General features: G+C 43.2%; 1 protein-coding gene and 1 long non-coding RNA gene across 7 annotated transcripts in view; one reads left to right on the top strand and one right to left on the bottom strand.

Annotated features, from left to right (window-relative positions):
* The window catches only part of LOC135186215 (uncharacterized), an 81,488-nt gene extending 64,534 nt beyond the window's left edge, over positions 1-16,954 (top strand). The window contains exons 3-6 of the long non-coding RNA XR_010306767.1: positions 11,616-11,814; positions 11,960-12,097; positions 13,329-13,429; positions 16,661-16,954. This is a non-coding gene — a long non-coding RNA (uncharacterized LOC135186215). The remainder of the gene's footprint in view (positions 1-11,615; positions 11,815-11,959; positions 12,098-13,328; positions 13,430-16,660) is intronic.
* The window catches only part of TEAD1 (TEA domain transcription factor 1), a 157,189-nt gene continuing 147,888 nt past the window's right edge, over positions 12,202-21,502 (bottom strand). For all 6 annotated transcript variants that reach the window (XM_064163773.1, XM_064163775.1, XM_064163776.1 and 3 more), the window contains 3 exons: positions 20,598-20,738; positions 19,068-19,220; positions 12,202-18,124 (listed from right to left, as the gene is read on the bottom strand). In XM_064163773.1, the coding sequence (XP_064019843.1) occupies positions 18,011-18,124; positions 19,068-19,220; positions 20,598-20,738 (408 nt within the window). In that variant the 3' untranslated portion in view covers positions 12,202-18,010. The remainder of the gene's footprint in view (positions 18,125-19,067; positions 19,221-20,597; positions 20,739-21,502) is intronic.

The raw sequence follows: 21,502 nt of genomic DNA, 5'->3' as shown, positions 1-21,502 counted from the left end.
GCCTGGGAAAGACAGTCTGTGCAAACTGTTACTGTCACAATGTTGTTATCCAGCTCTTACTCCAGTGGGAGGCAGTGAAAAGGTGTGTTTTCACCTAGCTTTAATAAGTGTATCTACAGATGAGACAGATGAGAGCTATGTGAGAGAATGAGGTGTGGTTGCTTACACCAGTTTACAACTGGAGGCAGATAAAAAGATGATGTGTTCAGGACTGGTCTTTATATGGTACTATGATGATTTTACTTTTTTTTTACAGAAAAAAAATCAAACAAAACCCCAACAGTTTATGCTGAAGGGCAGTTTTTCCTTTTGTGGGAGACATGGTGCAGCCTTTTCACAAGGTGGACTGTGCTTTGAACATTCAGAACAATTACTTGGGATTTTTTTCTGACTTCTGGCTATCTAAAGGCTTCTATATATAATGATGATGCATCCCTCCAGCCTCCTGGAGTGGCTGTTGAAATAGCTGGGCACAAATCCTGAAGCAAGTAAGCAAAGAAAAATAAGCTGCCTGTATTGTATGTGTGTATGAGCCCTGACTCTTCACACAAAGTAAGCGTGCTATCTCCTTTTCAGAGCTCTAGCTGTACTGTCTGCGTTGGCATAACATACTTTGCCTATCGCTCTCGGCTGACGGTTGCTCTGGCTCTCAGTTCTGAGTCTGCAGCTTGGAAAAGGCACTTGCCAATACACTGGCTGCTGTTCAGTGCAGAAATGGGGTTATTTGTGTCTGCTTGCATGGGGTTATTGGTCCCTGTAAATGTGTGCTTTATTCAATGCTGACAATTCCCACAGTTTTATGATATGGCTCAATATTCAGCCCTGGCCTAAGAGCCAGACCTGGAGCATTGTGTGAGACGTGTAGAAGTCTTGTGGTTATAAATATTTAAAGGGATGCTTTCTATTCTTGAATACAGTAGATTGGAAACACTAGAAAAGGGAATTTTCCCTCAAAACTATTCTTTTTACAATTTCTATCTCATACTTTTTGGGTGTGTGACACAGTTTTGTGCTGGCTGAAGCTAACAAGGCTGCATTCATCTGTCTTCAGTGAAAACATGGTAAAGTCAGTGTCTGCCTTGGCACCGCCTGCAGTTGGATTACGCACTGAAGCATCACAGATTTAGCAGCACGATGTTACTTTGTGGTGTTTTCTGCTTGCACATATCAGCTGCAGTTTATGCTCAGCATAAACGATGCTACTGGATGCGGTGGCATTTGGGGCAGAAAAGGACTGACACAGGGAGATGCTTCTTGCTGCTGACCTGGCTGATGAAGCACGACCACACTCAGGAGTTTGTTAACTGCCTCTCCTAGCGGTGTGATTGGTACCAGGCAGAGCAGAGATAAGGATGGTGGCCAGTGGCGATGGTGTGTTGTGTAATAAAGATAGAGAGCACTTTAAAAGTAGGTCTTCCGGCCAGGCAGAGACAACAGAGAAGCTATTAACTTGCCAACAGAATCTCAGGTTTAAACCCAGAAGGATTCACAGTGATAATGTCATCTGATTTCCTGTAGAATGTAAATTGTGGAACCTGCCTGGCTTGATTCCTGCTCCGTGCTCACCCTGTATGTCAGCATAAACACGACTGTTAGACAACTGTCCGAAAGCAATTTAAACGTTCCCAGTGACGGCAGCCGCCTCGTAGTCCTTGACCAGCGGTTGTAGCCATGGGGTGGGGTAGCGCAGCTGGGGTGCGCGGCTCCGTCGCTTTGCAGTCCCGCCGCAGGATCCCCAGGCTGTCTCTGCCGGGGCCCGGGGCCTGCCTGGCCGCCGCTTAAGCAGTGCGGGAATTGCGGGCAGCCGTCCGGGGACACCGGCGAGGGCTATGGGAGGCCGCTGGGGGGCGCTGTGGAGTCGCAGAGGCAGCGACTGCCGCTCCCGCCCCGCCGTGGGGCTTCCGCTGTGAGCTCCGCGTCGCCGCCCCGGAGATGTGCTGCCGGGAGTGGCTTCTGCTGCCGCGGGAGGCCGGAGCGAAGCGCTGCGGGGCGTGCGCCTGGCCCGCTGTCGGGGCCGGCTGCTTCTCTCACTTACTGCAGGGCACTCACCTCTCTCTTTACTACCTATCAGAGATGACATTTCTTCCAGTGACTTATTTTTACATGGAAAGTCCATCTGCTCTCCAGTCCATCTCGCTGGGCTAGTTATCTGTCGTTCTTACGGTATTGGAAAGCGCGAACTAGCCAAAAACCTGGTGACGATGGGAAGCACAGATCGCCCAGGCTGACTCAACTCTTTGCCGGGAGGTTTCTCCAGCTTGGACTGTTGTCTGTCTAAAAAGACATGTACTGGGTGCTGAAAATCGGGCTGCAGAGGGAGCTAGGCTCAAGGTAAAACTCCCTCCGTGCCCTTTTGCTGGCAGTTGATGTGATCCCTCAGGTTGTTCTCAATGCTGCAGAGGCTACTGAAAATCCAGTTTCCCTCAAAATATACCTCACGTTGTTCCCTAACATGGCTGTTTCCCAGGCCTTGTTTGAAGGTCGACACTTGATCTTGGATTTTGTTACAAGGGAGTGGATGAAGCAGTACTTTGGAGCGACGAACCAGCCAGAAAGAGGTGTTGGCAGAGCACTGCAAATATGTGCACCAGTACAGATCCAGAGGGTCTGATGGAGCCTTGGATATGCTGGACAGATGCTGCACAGATGGTCAGAGTAAACACGATGTAGTCAGAACGAATCTACCACACGTGTTTGTATTTCTGTGTGGAAAGGCAGCAACTCGGGGATCTGCTGACGACCACAATGACAAATCAGTCTGAGGATTGTAAAGCCAACGGCGCTCAGCCTTCTGGTGATCTCTGGGCAGCTCAGTACAGCAGAGATTTGCAGTTGCAAAGCCAGTTCAATTGCTCTCAACACTTACAGTACTGCTCTCAACACTTATGGTTGTCATTTTGCCTCTTCTTCTGCAACACAGTAGTAGGAGCTTACGTTATGTCCTTTGGCTTAGAGTATGGCTACTCCACAGCCTCAGCTGGAAATTGTGTCTTTCCTTCACTAGCTTTTAAAAAAACAAAAGGGGAGCATAAAGTGAAGAAAATGGTTCTCAGCTGGGCAGATTTCAGGCTGCTCTCTCATAGGAGGTGATGGTAGCTGTTAGCTCCATGTCGTGGTCTTGTGGTCTGGTCATCTGAAATGGACAAAGTCTGCCTCAACTCCCACCCCATGGCAGGAGGTGGCACTTAGTTTTCATCTGTCTTTGGTTGCTTTGCCTCTGGCTGTGCAACTGTACACAAAGTGTTTTAAATCTAAGTGGAGCCAGATTCCTCTTGACCATGGAAACTTACAAAATCACAAGTGAACAAAGTCTGATAATGCCAGAAACAGGGAATGGGATGCAAAGATTTTGACCCCCATATCCTCATCTTGGCAGATGCTGTTTTGTCTGAGTTTTTTTGTGGTCTGTGTTGTAGGGTCAGCTCCTACTTCATCTGCTCTACAGCCAGCAGGCAATCACAATGCAGTGCACTTGGATGAGCATCATGTCTTTATTTCTGGGATGTGCTGAGCTGAAGTGGTTTGCCAGAGGTCATGCAGGTGGTCAGTGACAGAGATGAGAGTAGATCTCTTTATCTTAGCTCTAGCCTGGTGCAGTAGTTACCAGACTCTGCTTGTCTCATGGCTCTGCACAGCTACAACCCATGCCAACATTTCAAAATCATTCTCTGTAGTTTTTCTGCATGAGCAAGCTGACAGACCCCCTTTTCCATTTTGTCTGAGTTTCATATCCACAAAAACCATAATTCTGCTTTCTCCTTTTTAACTTCTCTTTAAAGTTTTTCTTATCAGAATTGAAAAATAATCTATTTGACACTATTTATCATAACCTGTCTGTGTATATCAGTAACAGAGAAGCAAATGAAAACAAAGGTTCTAATGACAAAGCAAACTGTTTCAGAAATAGTTTGTTTCAGGCTGCAGTGTTATATACTTGTGCGTAGGAGCCCAAAAGCAAATGCTACAAGGAGTAGAAATAGGAGTCCATGTCCATCCTGTGTTGAAATTAAACCTATTTCTCAGCATGTCTCAGGCTTTGGCTGGTGGGTTGGCTTTCAGTAACAGAAAGTCTGCTCAGCACAGCTAGAAACCTTCACAGCCCCAGGAATCCTTGGTGCTTGGAGGTGGGGGAGTGCTGCTGGCACTGACTGCTCCTCACCAAAGGGGAATGCTGTACTGGGTCTGCACCACACACTGTACCAAAACAAAGCCTGTCAGCATCTGTGGCAGAGAAGTCACCAGTTGCCATATGTCATTCTGCTGTGCATATGTTAAGTGGGCCCAACCAATCGCATTTGCACATTCCCTGTGTGACTTGTTGTCCCACACAATGAGTGCCCTGTTGTCACCAGTGCTAATGCTATGCAATCTGCTCTGCCTGCTGCAGCAGGCAGCTCGCCTCTCCTGTCGCAGCACATTTTGCCACACAAGCGTGGCCCCCTGTACCTCCGGATGCTCTGCAATCTGCTGCTCTGCCGAGTGCAGACCCTGCTGTCACGTTCGCTGCAGCCCGGTGGGCCACAAAGGGGCAGGCAGGCTGCAGGCACAGGCACGCTCTGCTCAGCTGCTGTCTTGGAGCTGCACAGCTCCTGCACGGTGTCTGGGTTGCTTAGCAAGAATCGGTTATACAGCAGGAGTGATGGGTGCTGGTAAGAAGCTTCACCACTCTACTGTCCATAACGAATATTTTCTGTTATTTTTATTTGCATTTATTCCATATATGACAAGCACATCCCAGACTGTGAGTCAGTCTGACTTGCACAAACAGAGGAAATGGGGTACTTAGGTTACTTGAAGCACCTCTTATGCAGACAGCTGATGTAAGCAGGGTAGAGTAGTTGTCCAGTAGCCTTCTATGAGCTCACTGAATATTTGTTGAGAAACTTTGTGCACCATTGTATAAATCAAGTGTCAGAGACATACAAGACTTTCACCTTGTGAATTTCACTGAGACAAACCTCTGAGTGGCACAGCCTACCTAAGGATTGCAGGCTGAGCTTCTGCTCAGAGGAGCCTCAGAACAGTAAATACATGCCTCTGAATAATCACATACCATAAAGACCTTCTCCAGAATAGTCAGTGGTCCTAGGGCCACCTGTTGACCAGTGACGATGTGACAAATACTGAAAAGCTTGTGCTTTCAGATGTACCACCAAAGCTACTGACATCCATCTGCAGGTTGTAGAGTAATGTGTGTATACATGGAACCTAAATTAGGGCTGGGAGGGCAGATGTGATTTAGGCATGCCCTGAGACTAGGTTCTTGGTTCCCAGCCTGTAATTCCTTATTGTAGCTTTTCTCAATGCAGGACAGTTGGCCCTCCTGCCTGTAGTGTCTTTTGATGTAAAGTTGTATACAGTCAGAAAAACCCTCCTAATTTAGCAGTGTAAGTTTATAACCTTGACACGTCTGTTTCCACTGAAGGCTTTGAAGCCCAGGAAAATTGTTACAATAGAAAAGACACAAAGGAAAAAACCTGTCTGTAAAAACGTGACTAATGCTCAGACCTGTCTGTACTTGTTAAAATGTGCTAGAATGACAATATTAACAGCTTGGCAAAACATCAGAAAATCACTGCTTCATCTGATGCTGTTAGCCGAGTTATTCAGTGAAGGCAGAGCTGGAAAAACAGTGATGCCTCCCTGGGCCTCAGGGTGAAGTGGCAGAAGATCTCACACATGAGACTAAGAGATGCTAATCAGAGTCTGGACCCTTACACAAGCTGCCCCACACACTGTCTTGAGTGACCTGGTACCATTGGGCCTAAAAAGGTCTACTTAGCCAACAATCTGGAAGGCATGTAACACTAGGGACCCTTCAGAAAGACACAAAACCAGCACTTGTCAGGCTGTGTTCAGGCTGAACAAGAAATGTCTGGGCGAGTCACTGGCCACCCTGAGAATCAGCTGTGTGCCTGATAATCACTTTCCAGTGTTTCACTTCCTTGAGGGTGGGATGTTTGAACAGGAATACAAATCCCTATCAGCTTTAGTCATAGAATTTGAACAGTTGTATTTCTGCAGCATCAACACTAACAGTGGGATCTGTCTGGTGTTTTTCTTTGCCTATTCAAAGGCACACCTTTGGGAGGTGAAGGAGCTGATCTTTGGATTTGTGCCTCACAGATCTCCTAAAATGCTGTGCGCTGCCTTCAGGTTACAGGCCCTGTCATGTCTGTCTTCCAGTGAGGCATGACTCTCACCTGCCTGGTTGAGAGTGGGGGAGATCTGCCAGGTTGTGTTTGTGCCAAATCCCATCTAGCCAAGTGTTGTCCCCTGAGCAAAAAGTGATGCAGAAGAGGGAGTCTGTGATAAAGGTAGAGGTGCTTTATGCTGCAGCTTCATGGTTCCTGGAATTGTCTCTAGGAATAAAGGACAGTGCTTCAAACAGCACTTGCTGTAGGCATGCATTTCATTTATGTTCTTCATGCAAGGACATACTGAAATCAGTTCAAAGAGAGAAGAAAAACCATCTTGCAGTAACCAGAGATCAGATCATTTGGTAAGTACAAAAGCCTTTTGAGTAATATTGTGGAGAGTCAGACGGTTTCTATATACTTAGTAGTCTTAGTTTCCCTTGAACTTTGTAATTCAAGTGAGGTGCCTCATGAGCTCTTAAACCATCTCACCATCTCATGCCAACGTATCACCACACTGCTGCGTTCCCAGGCTGGCAAAGCTGCCAAGTATCTTGCAAGGCCAGAATCTGCAGTTTGGCCTTCGTCGTCTTTGGAGTGATATGAAAATAGTCCGACTGACTAATGGCCAAGTTGGTCTCCTCCAGTGACCTACCTTTGACAGTAGTTGGAAGCAAGGCCAGAATGAAATGGGTGCTCTATATTTCTGTTTGTGGTCCAGAGGTACTTAGACATCTTGAGAAGAGACAGAGCCTCTGTTGGTTTATGTGCCATGAGACACAGAGTATCACATAGGCTAGGTGATAGAGGATTCAGGTCCAGACATTTGGATGACTGTTGGCAGTGGTGTAGAGAAATACACAGAAATAAGTGGTTGACCTGAAATAGCACTAAAATTAGAGGGCTTTAAAGAAATAAAAAGGTTCTATTTGCTGTCTCAGCAGAAGCCAAGAAGCCAGTATGTTATGGTAACTGGTACGGTTTTCCTTCTTTTCAGCAGAGCTGAGTGTTAAATTGGTTTAGCAACTGAAAGTGGCAGTTAAGATGCTCTGGTGCTGGGAAGAGTTTTGGAAGGAAAAGACAATGTATTACATTTGCTTTACATCAATAGGTGCCTTGAAATACACATAGACTGAGGGAGTAGATACTATTACTGAGTACCAAACTGTGTTGCTGAACCAGGCCACAGTGAGAAAGGGGAAGAGGACCAACAGGCACTTCTCTGTAGAAGCTGTTCAGGTGGATCAAATCTTTCCAACCCTGGTGCCTAGTTTATGTTGATAGATAATTTTCTGCATTATATATGCAAGCTGTGCTGCAGAAGGCTGAGAAAACCAATCTTACCAAATCCTTCTCACTCTGTGCTGCAGCTCCTACTCAAAATGCTTGCTAATCATCTAGGCAGAAATCAGCCCAACTCCCAGAAAGGCTCGGAAGAGTTGCTTCTCATAGTTATTAATGATGAATGTTGCAACTAGCTCTTTCTGAACAGAGGTCCAGAAACAAGAAGGGAGATTACTCTCAGGACTTAGAGAGGATCAAAGGAAGTCATGTGGAAGGAAGGAATAAAGGTGAGAAGTTTCTGCTAAAGCACAGCAGTGACCTCTCTGCCTGCAGGTCTCCAGAATCTTTAAATTGGTAGTTCTTTCATGCTAATTAGTAGGGAATACAGTGGAAGTGCTTCAATTCAGTTAGACAAGAAGGTAGCCTGTGCCTTTTCAGGTATTCTTTTAGGGTAAACTCTTCTATTAGCACAATGTATTATCTAGGGATTGACCCTTCACTCGAGATGGTGGAAAACTTCCTGTGCCCCAGCTAGGGTCACAAGTGCATGCAGAAAGATGACAGACAGAGGCCTCTTGCGTTCCAGGATGTGTCCTAGCATTGAATGCACACACACAGAGCACTCTGAACAGATGGGTCATGATTTGTTTGTACTGCCTATATGTCCCATATATCTCTATGATTCTTATTTGGCCATTTACACTGATTCCCTTTATTTAAACATCCTCTAAATTCTATCTGCTTGTTTGCGCCTCCAGGAAAATCAATCTATGTAGGGTACTGAGCACAACTGTAATAAAGGGGAAAGAAATAAAATAGACAGTGAAATATGATGTGCCTTCTCCAGAAGGGAAAGTAGAAGCCTCAAGCCAAAGTCCAAAGGTTATGTACCATGGTAATGGTCTTATCTAACCTGGTTATGCCTAATACTTGCAGGTAAACAGATTGAGTCAAGAAATTACTACAGCGAAGCCTGGTAAGATGCACTGCTATCTCATGCCCTATTTTAGGGCAGTAGCTAGTATCAGAATACTTCAAGATCTAACTCTTCTCTTAGGGACATATCCTTCTTTTGGGCATCCTCCAAGATTTGGGCTGCTTCAGTGGAGGGTCTGCAGAGAAAATATGGAACATGCTTGAGGCTCCTGGCTGAGGGACTTTGTCAGATGTTCACATCACAAAGTGATACTTCACATAAGCACAAACCCCAACTTTGTTCTTACATGGAGGCTTAATACCAGTTCCACTAGAGAATGATACAGTCTTAAAGTGAAAGGAAGTAAGAGTTAATGTGGGGTTTTTTAAAGATACTTTGGGTCATACCTTGATCTTTCAAGCATGTCTCTCTCAAGCCTTTTTTTTTTTTTTTTTTGTTCACTTGCTGGCAGAGAGGTTTCTACTCTTTTATGTCTCAGGATGGCCTCTGTATGCCTGGCATACATATGCCTATATGAAGTGGGGCTGTGCACACTCTCAGCACTGGGGATGTTTCCTAGTTTTCAGCATTTCTGAGCTGTGCATACTGAGTCTTAGTCTCATCATGTACTGAACAGCATCTTTGTGCTTAAACTTTGAACAGAAAGTTTATTATACAGAATTTCTCTTTTCCTATTTGTCAAACAAACTGGCCACTCTCCCATGTACATCACTGCATGCCTGTTATTTGGGAGCTATGAGGGTAAGAAACCATTCCCACTGCACAAATGTCTTAATTATACTGTGCTGGTATCAATGTCTGTAGGTCTCTTTTGTAATCATGGCCATCTCTTATGCACAAATACTTGTCTGTCTTGTTAAGAGGCAGCTGAAAGCAAGCTCCAGATGACGTGCTGGTTTTCAGTCATGCCTCTGCACTTGGAGAGCTGTTAAGTCTTGCCACTTTCCTGTTCCCTATTTTGCAGACACAAGCACATCATGCTGCCTCCTACCACCGCATGCTCTTCTAGCAAGGAAGAGCTGGTTGCTGAAGCTGACGGACCATTTCACAGGCCTGTACTGTGCAGCTCTTGTCTCCATGGCTTTTATCTCCTCGATCCCCTCAGCCTCCTATCTGTCTCACTCCCAGGGAACCTGTGGGCAGTCCTGATTTTCACCTCTCCATCCTCTCCCAGATCTTTCTTGTCTGTAAATCTCACTACTCTTGCATCTACAACTTTCCCATGCGTCTCACGGGCACACTTGAGAAAGCTTAATGTCTGCAGCAACTTCTGATGTTGACAATGTTATTCATGACTATTTAGCCACTTGAAAACAGAGTTCTGCACCTGTTTTTTTAAGTATTTCAAGGATTTAATGATCTCCTCCCCTTCGGTGTTTTGTTTGCGTGGAAAAATGCTATGCTGATGGCAGAACTGGGCCCCAGTGCTCTGCATGCCCTGTGATGCCTCAGGCAGAGTGAAGACCAGTTGTATGAGCCTGGTGATCCTAGTCTCAAGTAGCAGCCTTTCAGAGGTGGATTCTGCAAAAATGAGGGGGTCTCAGCTCTTGAGAGCTCCCTGTTCATGTGCTAGTTCAGTCCCCACATGATATATTGTCCTTTTGTTGTCTGGGAGATGGATGAAAGCAAGCAGGAAACTGAAGTTTTGGAGTTTGCTTCTTACTGCACCACTTCTACCTGTTCCTTTGCAATTATCCAAAGCCTATCATCACTGGAGAGTCTTGGGGCACCTCCCAAATGTTACTCACCATCACCTCCCTCACACCAGATCATTGGAGGAGATAGGGGAATACAAACCCTGCTGAGACTAGTGTTCTGTCTCCACACTATTGCTGTGAATTCTGGAGGTGAACTGCCCTGTTGAATTTCCACTCTCCTGTTGCTCTGATGCTAAGGCTTATATTAACCCCTAACACAGTACAGTATCTGTAGTTTTACAATGAACCCATCAAGTTCTCTGCATCATGGCATAGTGTCATATGTGTGCAATGTAGCTGAATCTAGTACTTAATTTCCTTGATTTGTCGTACGTGGGTTGTTTAAAATGAATGGAAAGGCCAATATGTTTAATTGTAGCCTTTAGCTTTAGTTCCCCCTCCTTCTGATGGACTTTCTTGTTGGACTTCAAATGATTCTTTCCCTCCTTTCTTCCTTCCTATTTTCTGCTTTCCTCAGCCTTTCATTTTCTTTGAAAAGCAATACCCTGCTACTAATTGGTTTCCATGCTCCCTCTGCTCCTGGAACAGTCTATTACTCCCTTCTGCCTGTCCTACCTTCACAAGTTTCTAACGTCGCCAGCACAGCTCTAGCTCTCGCAAAGCAACAGCAATCGTGTAACAATTTACAACCATTAACCAATTAAGTGTCATACTTCTCTGCAAGGTAGGTAATTATCGATGAACAGGGCTAAGCTGCTGCTGTTTGGTGTTAACAGATTGTTCAGCTGTTTCTGCTCAAAGTGCCCCAGTCAACAATAGTAAGGCTCTGAAAGGTCAGGGTTGGGATGAGCTGTGAGAGGCAACTGTGGACATCTGCTAACACAGTGCTTAGCTCTGACCTCTCCTTTTGCTCTTGGGCTTATGAGTACTAAATGTGTTCTGTAGTGCCAAACAGGCTTCGTCTTTAAGGAAAAGGAGAAGTCTGTGGACCACACAGAGCTCATCATTCTACAGTTCCTAAGATGACATGAAGTAACTGGTCTGTGTTCTTTGCTCCCTGCCTATGCTGCCATGTCCACATAAACCAGACTGTGCTTAGACAGGCTGTTGTGCCTGCTGAAGGCCACTTGTTAATCAAGTGACCTTACATGGGGACCACCAGCCTGCAATGCTACATGGAAGATTTATAGTTTTTAAGAAGCAGAACCTTAATTGAGAAGCAGGTTGCTTTTGAAACAGCTAACCCACTTCAAAGGGATGAAGCTGTATACCTAATAGGGAACAAAGAAGAGAAAACAGGGTCAAAACAGACCCTATCTGTGTGTTGTTCTCAACCCATTCATCTTGCACATGGGGGGTGCGCTGCTGGCATTTTAAACATGGCAGCAGAACATCTGCCACCCAAAAGGAGAATTGGGGTGTGTGGGAGGGGCAAGTGGTTTATTCAAAAGCTATTGCTCCCCTTTTGATGCAGAAGATGAGCCAGATGTACCATTTTTTTCCTCTGCCAAGTCTTTGTCATGTTCCCATTGATTTCAGCTGATTCAGGATCTCTCTCTTACTCTAATTTTCCTGTCTTTATTCCTTTGTTTTTCCTAGCTAGGTGATTTCCACTTCATGAATGTGGCAGGCAAGTTGATCTGGTTTCAGCCTCTTATACCAGGCAGAGCTGCTAGCTGAGGAGCAAGTGGTTTAAGAAACCCCAGAAATCTGTCTTTTGGAAAAAATGAAACTATTTTAAGACCTCAGAGTTCCTACAGAGCTCAGTATCCTTCTGGAAGGAACACCTTAACCTCAGGTAACTACTGTATTCCTCAGTCAGTGCCAGTTGCCAGCTCTGTGATGTGTTTAATGCCATTTATTATGTAAGATTTTAAATAGGTCATTCCTGGAGGACAGGCCTTTTTTCCCATGCAAACAGTATGCTTTAAATGCTGTTTCAGGAAAAAAAACACCACCAGTTCTTCAGGAAGACACAGAAGCTAGAAGCAGTCACCACCTTCTTCCGAACAGCGCCTGTGGAGCTGCTGCTGAATTGTCTTCCAGACATGCCAGCCTGCTGGATTCCACTGCACCTTTAGGTAGGTGTGCAGGCATGGCTGCAAGTCTGGCCTTGTGCTACTCTGGGAAAGGCTTCTGAAAGCTGCACCCGAGGTTCAAAAGAGACTGATGGAAGAGATTAAGCTCAATGCACAAACCACTTTCATTTTCTTTATTTTCAATCGATACTGTATGAATACAAAGTTTCTAGAAAGCTACAAAAATTCTACCACTTTATCAAGAAGGCATCAAAATGTGTCACTTTGCAAAGACATGAAAACACCTGCAGTAACCGACACAAAAATAGCATTTTTAGAGTGATGAAATAATTGCACTTAACTGTCATGGATATTAAAGTTATCACACATATGTACCGCCAAAGCTAGAATACATTATTTTTTTTTTCCTTTTTTTTACAAAGCACTTTATAAAAAAATTCTCTGCACACAAAACCTATAATTTTCATATTACTATCATACTAAAGATAAATTCACTTTAAAGCCAACACTTAAAACATTTGAAACAAAACAAAAAAAAAAAGAAAGGTACCAGTACCTACACACAGACAATAACAAATACAAGAATACTGTACTGCCAAGAGGTTTGACTGAAACTCCTTTTGAAAGCTTCTGCAAATATGTTAAGAAAACATTGGAGAACATTCACTTTTTTTTCCCAAGAGCCTTCCCTCGCTGTCTAACCTAGAGGTACTTTATCATCAAAAGGCAAGTTCTACATCAAAAGTTACCAGCAGCAGTACAATATTAAAGTAACCACTGACCATATATGAATATGCTTAAGTCACAAACCCATTTTATACACATTACACAAATAAACATAAAGTGAGAATTCCATTAAGTCATTTACAAATGTGAACAAATGCACATGGCAAAAAAAAAAATTACCCCAAAACAAAACCAAAACCCAACCTGTTTTACATAAAAGGTACTGAAGAATTAAAGGCTATTCAGGTTTTCAATGTTATAAAATTCTTTTGTCTTTTTTTTTTTTTCAGGCACATATTGTATTTTTTGTCTGCAGTCATGAGCCTGAATCAGAGGCCCATAAAAAACAAAACAAAACCAAAACACATATTCTGTAAGGAGGTAACAGGGATCCATCTCCTTTTAGTCAGCTGAGTGCATTTAAGATTTAATTTACACACTAAAACTAATTACATGATCTCAGTGAGAATGACCTGAAAAGATTAAATGATTAAGATAACCAAAGTGTTCCTTGTACTTTGACTTATCCAGCCTCAATCTTTTTTAGGGGGCTAAACATCTCCTTATGAAAGATAAGCAGGGGGAAAAGAGATCATCCTGAGAAAAGTACAAAAGTGGACTCCACTGCGCACATCTGCTGTGTGACCGGTAAGTGTATCAGAATGGGTCAATAAAGGGGGGACAAAGGTTTCTCAGTGTGACTGAGTGATCTGGGAGAACGATGAGGGGAACTGCTTCAGAAGGCAAGTATGGCCTAGGACTTGCAGTGGGAAAATAAATAGGTATGGATTAGCACGTCAAATGTTGTATCTGCCTGGAGCTGGCCAGTTACTTACATTCAACATTAATGTACACCCTTCATTATTTCAAATAGCCTATTACTGTGCAGGTTGTAACGGAAGAAGCTACTGCCAACCTTACTGAGCTGTAGCTGTGGTAGAAAGGGAAGGTGAGCAATAGGCATTGTATCTGCAATTCCTTCACAATAGTGGTGCAGTACCTAGACGAGATCATTTTGGAATTCAAGTAAGTAAAACTACATTTGTTAGTAGTAATTTTGACAGCCCCAAATGGTACCATTATGCTTGGTTTAGTATTTTAACGAGACAGAAGTGTGGTTTATCACAACTGTTGACTAGTACAGCTGAAAGGTTTGGTAGTAACCGAAAGGATATGCTCTGCCTGTGGGGCAAAAGTGCCTTTGCCCTACCTCAGTCTCATTGAATTCAACAGGATTACTTGTCTTATAGAGGTAAGTGAGATTTAGAACTTGAAGGAATAACAAAAATAATATTTGAGAGACAGGGAACTTGAATTATCACAATATTTACCACATAGTGTCACAATATTCCTCTATATAAAAAGTTAATCTTGGTTTTCAGCAAATATTTTAAAAATCAAGGTAAAATTGTATTCACAACTCTATAATCCCTCTGACAGCTTTTGGTTTTGCTGATATTTCTTGTTTCTAACATTGTTTCCTTAAAATCCTGCTCCTCTTCTCATCAGTTTCAGTTGCAGTGTACAGTATGGCCCCCGTTCACAGAAGATATGAGATACAGACAATAGTAAGAGGAGCTAGTCGCTTTTTTTTCCTAGACATTATCTGGGAGAAAAAAAACAACAAAACCAAAATAAAACAACCCTGTGTTTTGAATCGTGCTGGCCAGAGTTCCTCTAACAGCACCTTCCTCCACAATGCTTCACGCTCAACATCTCAACGCTTATGAGCGAGCACACAATTGCGTTTACCCAAGCTATTCTCTGCTCTCCATTTTCTTCTTGATTTCTGCATCTGACTTTCAGTGTAAACAAAATCTCTTGTCTAAACAAAAAAATCATCTTCACAGATATAAAAATATCATTAAAGGAGAACAATAAAGTCACCTTTGTCCACTGCCTGAAATTCTGCAGTACATGGATCTCTTGTTATGCAGACGCATGACAGGATGAAGAGAATATAAACGTGAATCATTTTCACTTTTATGTCACAAACAAATCAGTTGCTGGTTTGCAATGCTGTCAGAAATGGCAAACAGTAGATTATTCTTCAGCAGGCTGATCACTAGCAAAATTGCCTTGCTATGAATGGTGCTTTTTAGTGAATGGAGGCCTGTAGATTCAACTTATTCCAATAAACCAAAGGCATTACGGTGATAACTAAATATTTTTGGTCTCTCTACAAATTGTCATTATGGCAGCACTTTTCTAAGCTGGAATTTCAAACCAAAGGCACTTTCATGCTAGAGTGCAGAAGAGTCACAATTAATTATTTGGTCATGAAATTTAAAAAGGCAGCATTTATTAATACAATTCACTTTTCAGGGAGAACTAAGACTCTGTAACCTTTCCTTTTGGTATAGGCATTTAACTGCGTAGTAATGACACTGACTTACAGAAGGTTGGTTTAGACCAAGCAGTCAAAGCGTGTTTCTGTGGGGAAAAAATACAGGTATTTAAAAAAAATGGAACCAATTAGTAAAACAATATATAAAATTTATGTTAAGAGGCTAAAGGTACTTCTAATATAATGCTAAGGCACTGCATATTGTAATGCTTTGGCAGCTCAATTAAAAGGTTCCTACAAAAAAGTAACAGTAACAAGATAAGTACTTCCAGCTTACAAAAGAGCTCACAGTTTACAGGCAGCCTGTTGGACTACACACCCCACACTGAACAGTTAGTTGAAGGATTAAGGCTTTTAAGAATTAACATATATAGGGTATGGATCATTTACAGAAGTGTAAAGAAAAGACGATGGAAGTAGTTTCCCTAGCATTACATATGTGAACACCAATAAACATTGTGACTTTTTATATCCTAGAGTCATGGCATATGTAGTGTGCCAGATTCTATTAAGAGACTGTACCTGGTTTTGCAGATTCACTTACATACTTTATATGCCTCAAAGAGTTTGCTTTGTCATTAAAAAAACAATTAAAATCACCAAAACCACAATTCAAACCCTAAATAAAAAAAACAACTTTTGAACAAAATACAACAAAAAAAGTAGTTTTTGACTTGTAACACCAAGTGCTTAGAGTAAAGGGCTACCGTTAGGCTGTTACAATGCAGTGCTTTTCCTGATGTGATTTGTCAGTGTTAAAAATTAGCGTTAAAAGAGACCTTACCATGGACATATTCCTCTGTTCAGTTCACAGAATATAAACTGAAAGATCATCAGCCCTAATATCCACAAGAAGGTAACAGCTAGACATCTCAGCAATGAGCCACCTGCTAGAGGTGACCTGGAGCTAGATCAGAGGCAGGCTAAGGAATTTCAGCAGTCACCCTTCCCCTCAGTGATGTCTGTATCATCCTCTAACCTGAGTCTTCACCAGTGTTAGGTATGAACATGATCTGACGCAGACATAGAGCAGCCCACTACCTCATCTAGGCTATATGCTTGTCTTGATAATTGCACAGCAAGCACTGTGCAGAAATAGAGCATAAAAAAATAAGACTGACTCTCTTAAAGACTACAGCACTGGGCCTGGGAGTCAATTCTGGACTTAAATTGTGCATGGACATGGATCAGTAAAGTGTAGGGAGAAGGGACCTGCTAAATGTTAACTTCTTTGACTCAGGACTGGAAAAAAAAAACTTCCCGTGAACTCTCTTTGCTGACACCTCACAACTGATCTTTAAGGTGGCTTGTGCTTGGCTGGGCAGCCCTCAGCCTTTCAGACAAATGTTTCACATAAGCGCCTACTGCTGGCCCAGCAGCTGCTGAAACAACTGCTGCCTGGACAACTGAAGGGCAGTGCTGGGTGTGCAGCAGAGCAACACGCTGGCATGGCCAGGAGGAATGAGATTTCTCTTTACGTGTGTACCTCAGACAATCACTCACACCTACATCCATGGTTCGAATCCTTACAGCATTAAAATATCTCCAGCTGTACTTTACTTCCTGGAGTCTTCCCTGAATATACCTGAAGGATGAATACTACCACATCTAGATGCAGAAGGACATCAGACCCCACGTGGTACTCACATGGTTGTCGCATGTAAGGTCTTTGCCAGCTGGAACTGGAGAGACAACTGGGAGAGGTGTAAAAGCACCATGAGAAAGAGGAAAAGGAGAAAAAAAATCTCCACTTCCCAATCTTCTTTGCCTGATCTTGGTTGTGATTTTCTAGCATCTCATAGATATTAAAGCTGTTGATCCTTTCAGAGGTCTACATCTTCTTCTTCCAAACACATCAGTGTTTTGCTTTCAGTTTGCAAACTACTCCATGCTGTTGCAGTGTCAGATGTTTCCATTCATCTGTTCCTTTCAGAGTTGCAAGTTTTGCGCTCAACTTATTAGAAAACATAGTTGTCCGTATAAAATATAACTGCACACACAAGACTACATATAATGCAAGTCTAAATCTTCAGTATTTACCTACTTATTGCAAAATGAGCCATCTTTTTTCATTAAATAATCAAATTTTCATATTAGTACAATACAACTTTATACTCTTTTTAAAATACACTAGATACGTTAGGGATAAAGGGATGCTGTTTTCTTTCTCTGCAATACCTGTCTGAAAGTTTAATGGATTAGAAGATTAGTTTCAGTGTTGAGAAAAAAAATACAAAATTTGCCTAATTTTAGGTCCTGTCTGTTTCTATCAGGCAATTTCTTAAGGCTCTGTTTTTCATTTGGTTTCAAACAGAAAAATGCTTCCTTTTAAAAAATAATTTAGTGAATTACATTCGTCCATAGCTTCCATCCTAATTCGTTACAAAGATAATCATCTAAAGGTTATTCGCTTTGTGTACTCATTTACAGTTATAGCTAAAGATTCATTTCAATTTCACTTGCATCGTAAAACAAGTATTTCACGAGGGGAAAAAAAAAACCAAACCAAAACCAAACCCAAACCAAAATAAATTCTTAGAAATGCTGTCAGTTTTTCCCCATGGCAAATGCTCTCTCATACATTTTTCTATCAGCATTAAAAATATGCCTCCACAGACAGAGGCGTCAGGTTCTTAAATACAGTCTTCCCAAAAGAACTGCCGTTTACAAATTTGAAGAACACTTAAGTTTTAGAAATAATTTTTACAACTGTACCAGAATTTCACAGCTACAATTATATATGAACACATTAAAAATGACTTCACTGAAACAGGCTTTAGAAAAATGTGAAAGTCGGGCCAGAGGCACTGCCACTTAGTGTTGAGGTTTACAGTCTGTGTTTTGATAAAGAAGTGAAATGAAGTGTATATATAAATAACTGCTCAGTCCTTTACAAGCCTGTAAATATGATGCTGTGCTCCATGTTCGCTGTTCGACACTTCAAATACACAAGCCATGCAGAGCAGGGTTTCTTGTGTATCCCTGTTTGTTACCACCTGTGTGAGGGGAAGGAAGAGGCAGACAGAGCGTTACAGACTGGGAAACACCCGAACCAGAAATGACATTGGCTCAATTGAGACACTCTCAGGCTGTGACTGCTTGAAACGTGTCCTCTTGCTCCATGGCAATTCAAACTGACCTCCACAACAGTGCTCACCTGCTGTGCTCTGGGGCAGTCGCTCCCAGTGGAGGACATGAGACAGCCCACCCTGGCGGCTGGACCTTGATTTGCCATCATGTGGTTTCAGCTCAGCCTTCCTCAACCTGAGCCCCACTTCAGGAAAGGGAAACCAGCGCACCTTTGTCACCAAAGGCAGCTAAGGGGCAGCACATAGCGCAATGCTTGTGGCACTACTTCTGCCCTGTGCCACCAGCCCTTGGTCCTGCTTGAATCCTCGGAGAGCTATGTACTGCTGCTGCTACAAGTACTCGGCTGAGGTGCTGCTACAAAGCCACAGCAAAAGCAAGCTGAGTAACTGGAAGAAACTGGCTTTAAGGCCACTGTGCGGCCACTCTTCAGGCATTAGATCACCTGCTGGGCGCACCCATTGCTGCGTGCGCTCCTGGCCCGAGAACCAATTCACACCACTGACGTTTACAGCATTATAACTGGCAGCTCACTAAGTGCACATGAGATGAATAGGAAGGTTCAAAGTTACTGCCTCAGGCTCTCTGCAAATGCCAGACAGAGTCCTGTATGGCAAAGAGAGGTAAGCTGAATTTTTGGAAAGGAACAAAGCTATTTTCTCGTGTTCTCAGCCAGCTTGGCCTTTTCATCCTTAGCGTCTGTAGCACACAATTCCAAGACACTACTCTGAAGTCAGTGAGGTGATTTGTTTAGTAAGCAACATGACTAAGGGGTTCTACATGGCACAGGTCGAGCAGGATGCCCGAAGCCTGCGAGCTTGCTAAGAGTGCAGAAATAAAAGGCGTGCGTACCAGTAAAATGGTGAAGTTTTCCAGGACGCTGTTCATCATGTATTTCTCCGGTAAATGCTTCAGCTTGTGGATAAAGTTGATCATATATTCACACATGGGAGAGCGATTTATCCTGTACACGAACCGGCCGTTCTCAAACCTTGCATATTCAGTCTAGAAAGAACAGAAAGAGAGTGTTCAGAGTAAGAGAGTTCAGCAATAGGAAAGAAAAAGTCTCTCGATCTGTTTGGGCAGAAGAAAGAGGAAGTGTCTCTCAAATATACACACCCCTACTGGCTAGCTCCCTGCCTGAGCTATGCCACTGTCTTGCTAAAAATGCAAAAGCCCTTAATTACTAAAAGCTCGAATAGAACTCCTTGTTCTCTAACCTGTGAATTGAAAAGCTGAACAGATGAGAATTACACAGAGGTAAGCTCAAGTCAAGTAAAAATTAATTAAGCAGAAAACTCTGTGGTAAGATGATTTTACAGTAGTTTCGAGGCAACTGTCTGCAAAAAGGAACCACAAAAATAAGCCTACATATTTATGTGTAACCATACAGCTACAAACATAGCTGTATTACTGTGTGATGTAACAGGCAGTTTATGAACTGCAGGAAGATGCAAGCCTACAGCTGGAAGAAAGCCAGAATGGTTTAGATTGTGGGAGCTCACAAGGGGCTGTAGGAGGATAAGGCTGTGGCTCTTGGACTCCTGCTGCCTAGCTACCAATTGCTCAGATGTGGGTTTTCCTTTTTTCTCTTTCTATAAGCTTGGGGTTAGGGAAATGATGGAAAACATTTTTATGGTCACCCGACACAGAAACATATTTAGTTAACCAAGGACTTGAACAAGTGACCAGGCCATACAAAGGCTTAACCTGCATTGCCAGACAAATTCCCACACAAAAACTGTCCTGCAGACAACAGATGTAGGTGTGAAGACAAGTTAAACAGCTGCAGTACCATTGCACAATAAAGCAGAGTCACCTGACCACACCATACAGTTCCGTGCTTAGAAAGGTAAAAAAGTGAAGAGCTCACATGTTAAATACACAACTTTGTATTCAAAAGCTGCTGGTGACTGGGCAAGTTGTGCCCTTGTGTCCATATCATAAGATAAAATAAGCATGGGTATAGACAAAACATAGGACACAAGCCATGGCTTTAAATGTTTCCAAAATGTAGATGGCAGAGGCTAGCTTGTCACTGCAGTATGGCTGCAGATGTGGCTGGTGAAGCATTTGGGAGTGGGAGCAAAAGCTTCAACTCTTTTCTGCCGCTTGACGGAGGAGGCAGCACTGATGTCAGCTGCAGGTTCCTCACTCAAAGGTGCCACAGGCAGAGTGTGGAAGGGTCTCCAACAGGTAACCATAGTGTCACCAGTCACATGGTGATTTAAGAGGAATGCAGACACTACTGGGAAGGAAAATACTCTTCCAGGAAGGAAGGAAAATCCAGAGAAGAGCAAAGTAAAGATAAGAGAAAGAAAAACCCAAGGAAAATGAAAGGGAACCAGAGAATCATCCCACATATCTCAGCACAACACCTACCTCTACTTTTTCTACTACTTGCTTCCCAAACGAGCAGACTTTGGTGGAACAGGTGATTGTCATGTTTTCTGAGCTCTCATACTGACTAGTGACTCCATAAAATGCTCCTGTGTCATCTTGAATGTTGCAGTTTAAGTCAGCCTGTTGAGGAAAAGTGATAGCCGTTGATTTGATGTTTCAGCTGACGTAAGTAGCACAGGCTCTAATTAGCTCATGATTATTTTCAGCAATAAAGGAGAGAGGAAGGAGTTTTATAGTGACAACAGTGACAAAAGGCTGTCAGGAAAGTTGCAGAATAAGCTTATGGGAAGCAGGCATTTCTTCAAACTTTAAACAACAAAAGACAATCCAGTATTCCTCTGGGCTGCAGGTGATGTTCTCATTTGGCAGAGAGCTGATGAAGTCCCTGGAGCAAAGGAATGATCACCTGCGAGGAGCCTGGCTCCAGAGCTGACTCCTGCAGGGAACCTGCCCCATGGCCTCAAATTCAAGCCATGCGGGTCCTGAAGGGCTACAGTTCACTTTCTCCTTTTCCTTTCTTAAAGCAATAAAATCCTCGTGGCAAAGGGAGACAGTTGCTGAACATGGAATCAATGTCTGATAAGACTCTGTCAAGCCATATGGCCCTGATTCAGCAAAAGGCTTGACTTCGTGGAGCCATCTGACACAATTCACAGGCTGCCTCACCTGAGCTGTGTGCGCAGAGCTGTGCCTACCACGCTGGCAGGACACGCTGGGAAGCATTTGCTTTCTCTCAGTATTTCTCTGCAGTCTGAAAAACTAACCAGCTGCCTTGGGTATCAACCAACAGAGACTGAGACCTGCAGGATCAAGTAAGGCACAGTGCTACCTTTAATTATTTATAACCAAATCCAAGTCCTGTGCACAGCGTGATTAATTTGGCT

The sequence above is a fragment of the Pogoniulus pusillus genome, chromosome 24, assembly GCF_015220805.1.
Source record: "Pogoniulus pusillus isolate bPogPus1 chromosome 24, bPogPus1.pri, whole genome shotgun sequence".
Lineage (NCBI taxonomy): Eukaryota > Metazoa > Chordata > Aves > Piciformes > Lybiidae > Pogoniulus > Pogoniulus pusillus.
This window is presented reverse-complemented; position numbering and strand designations above follow the sequence as displayed.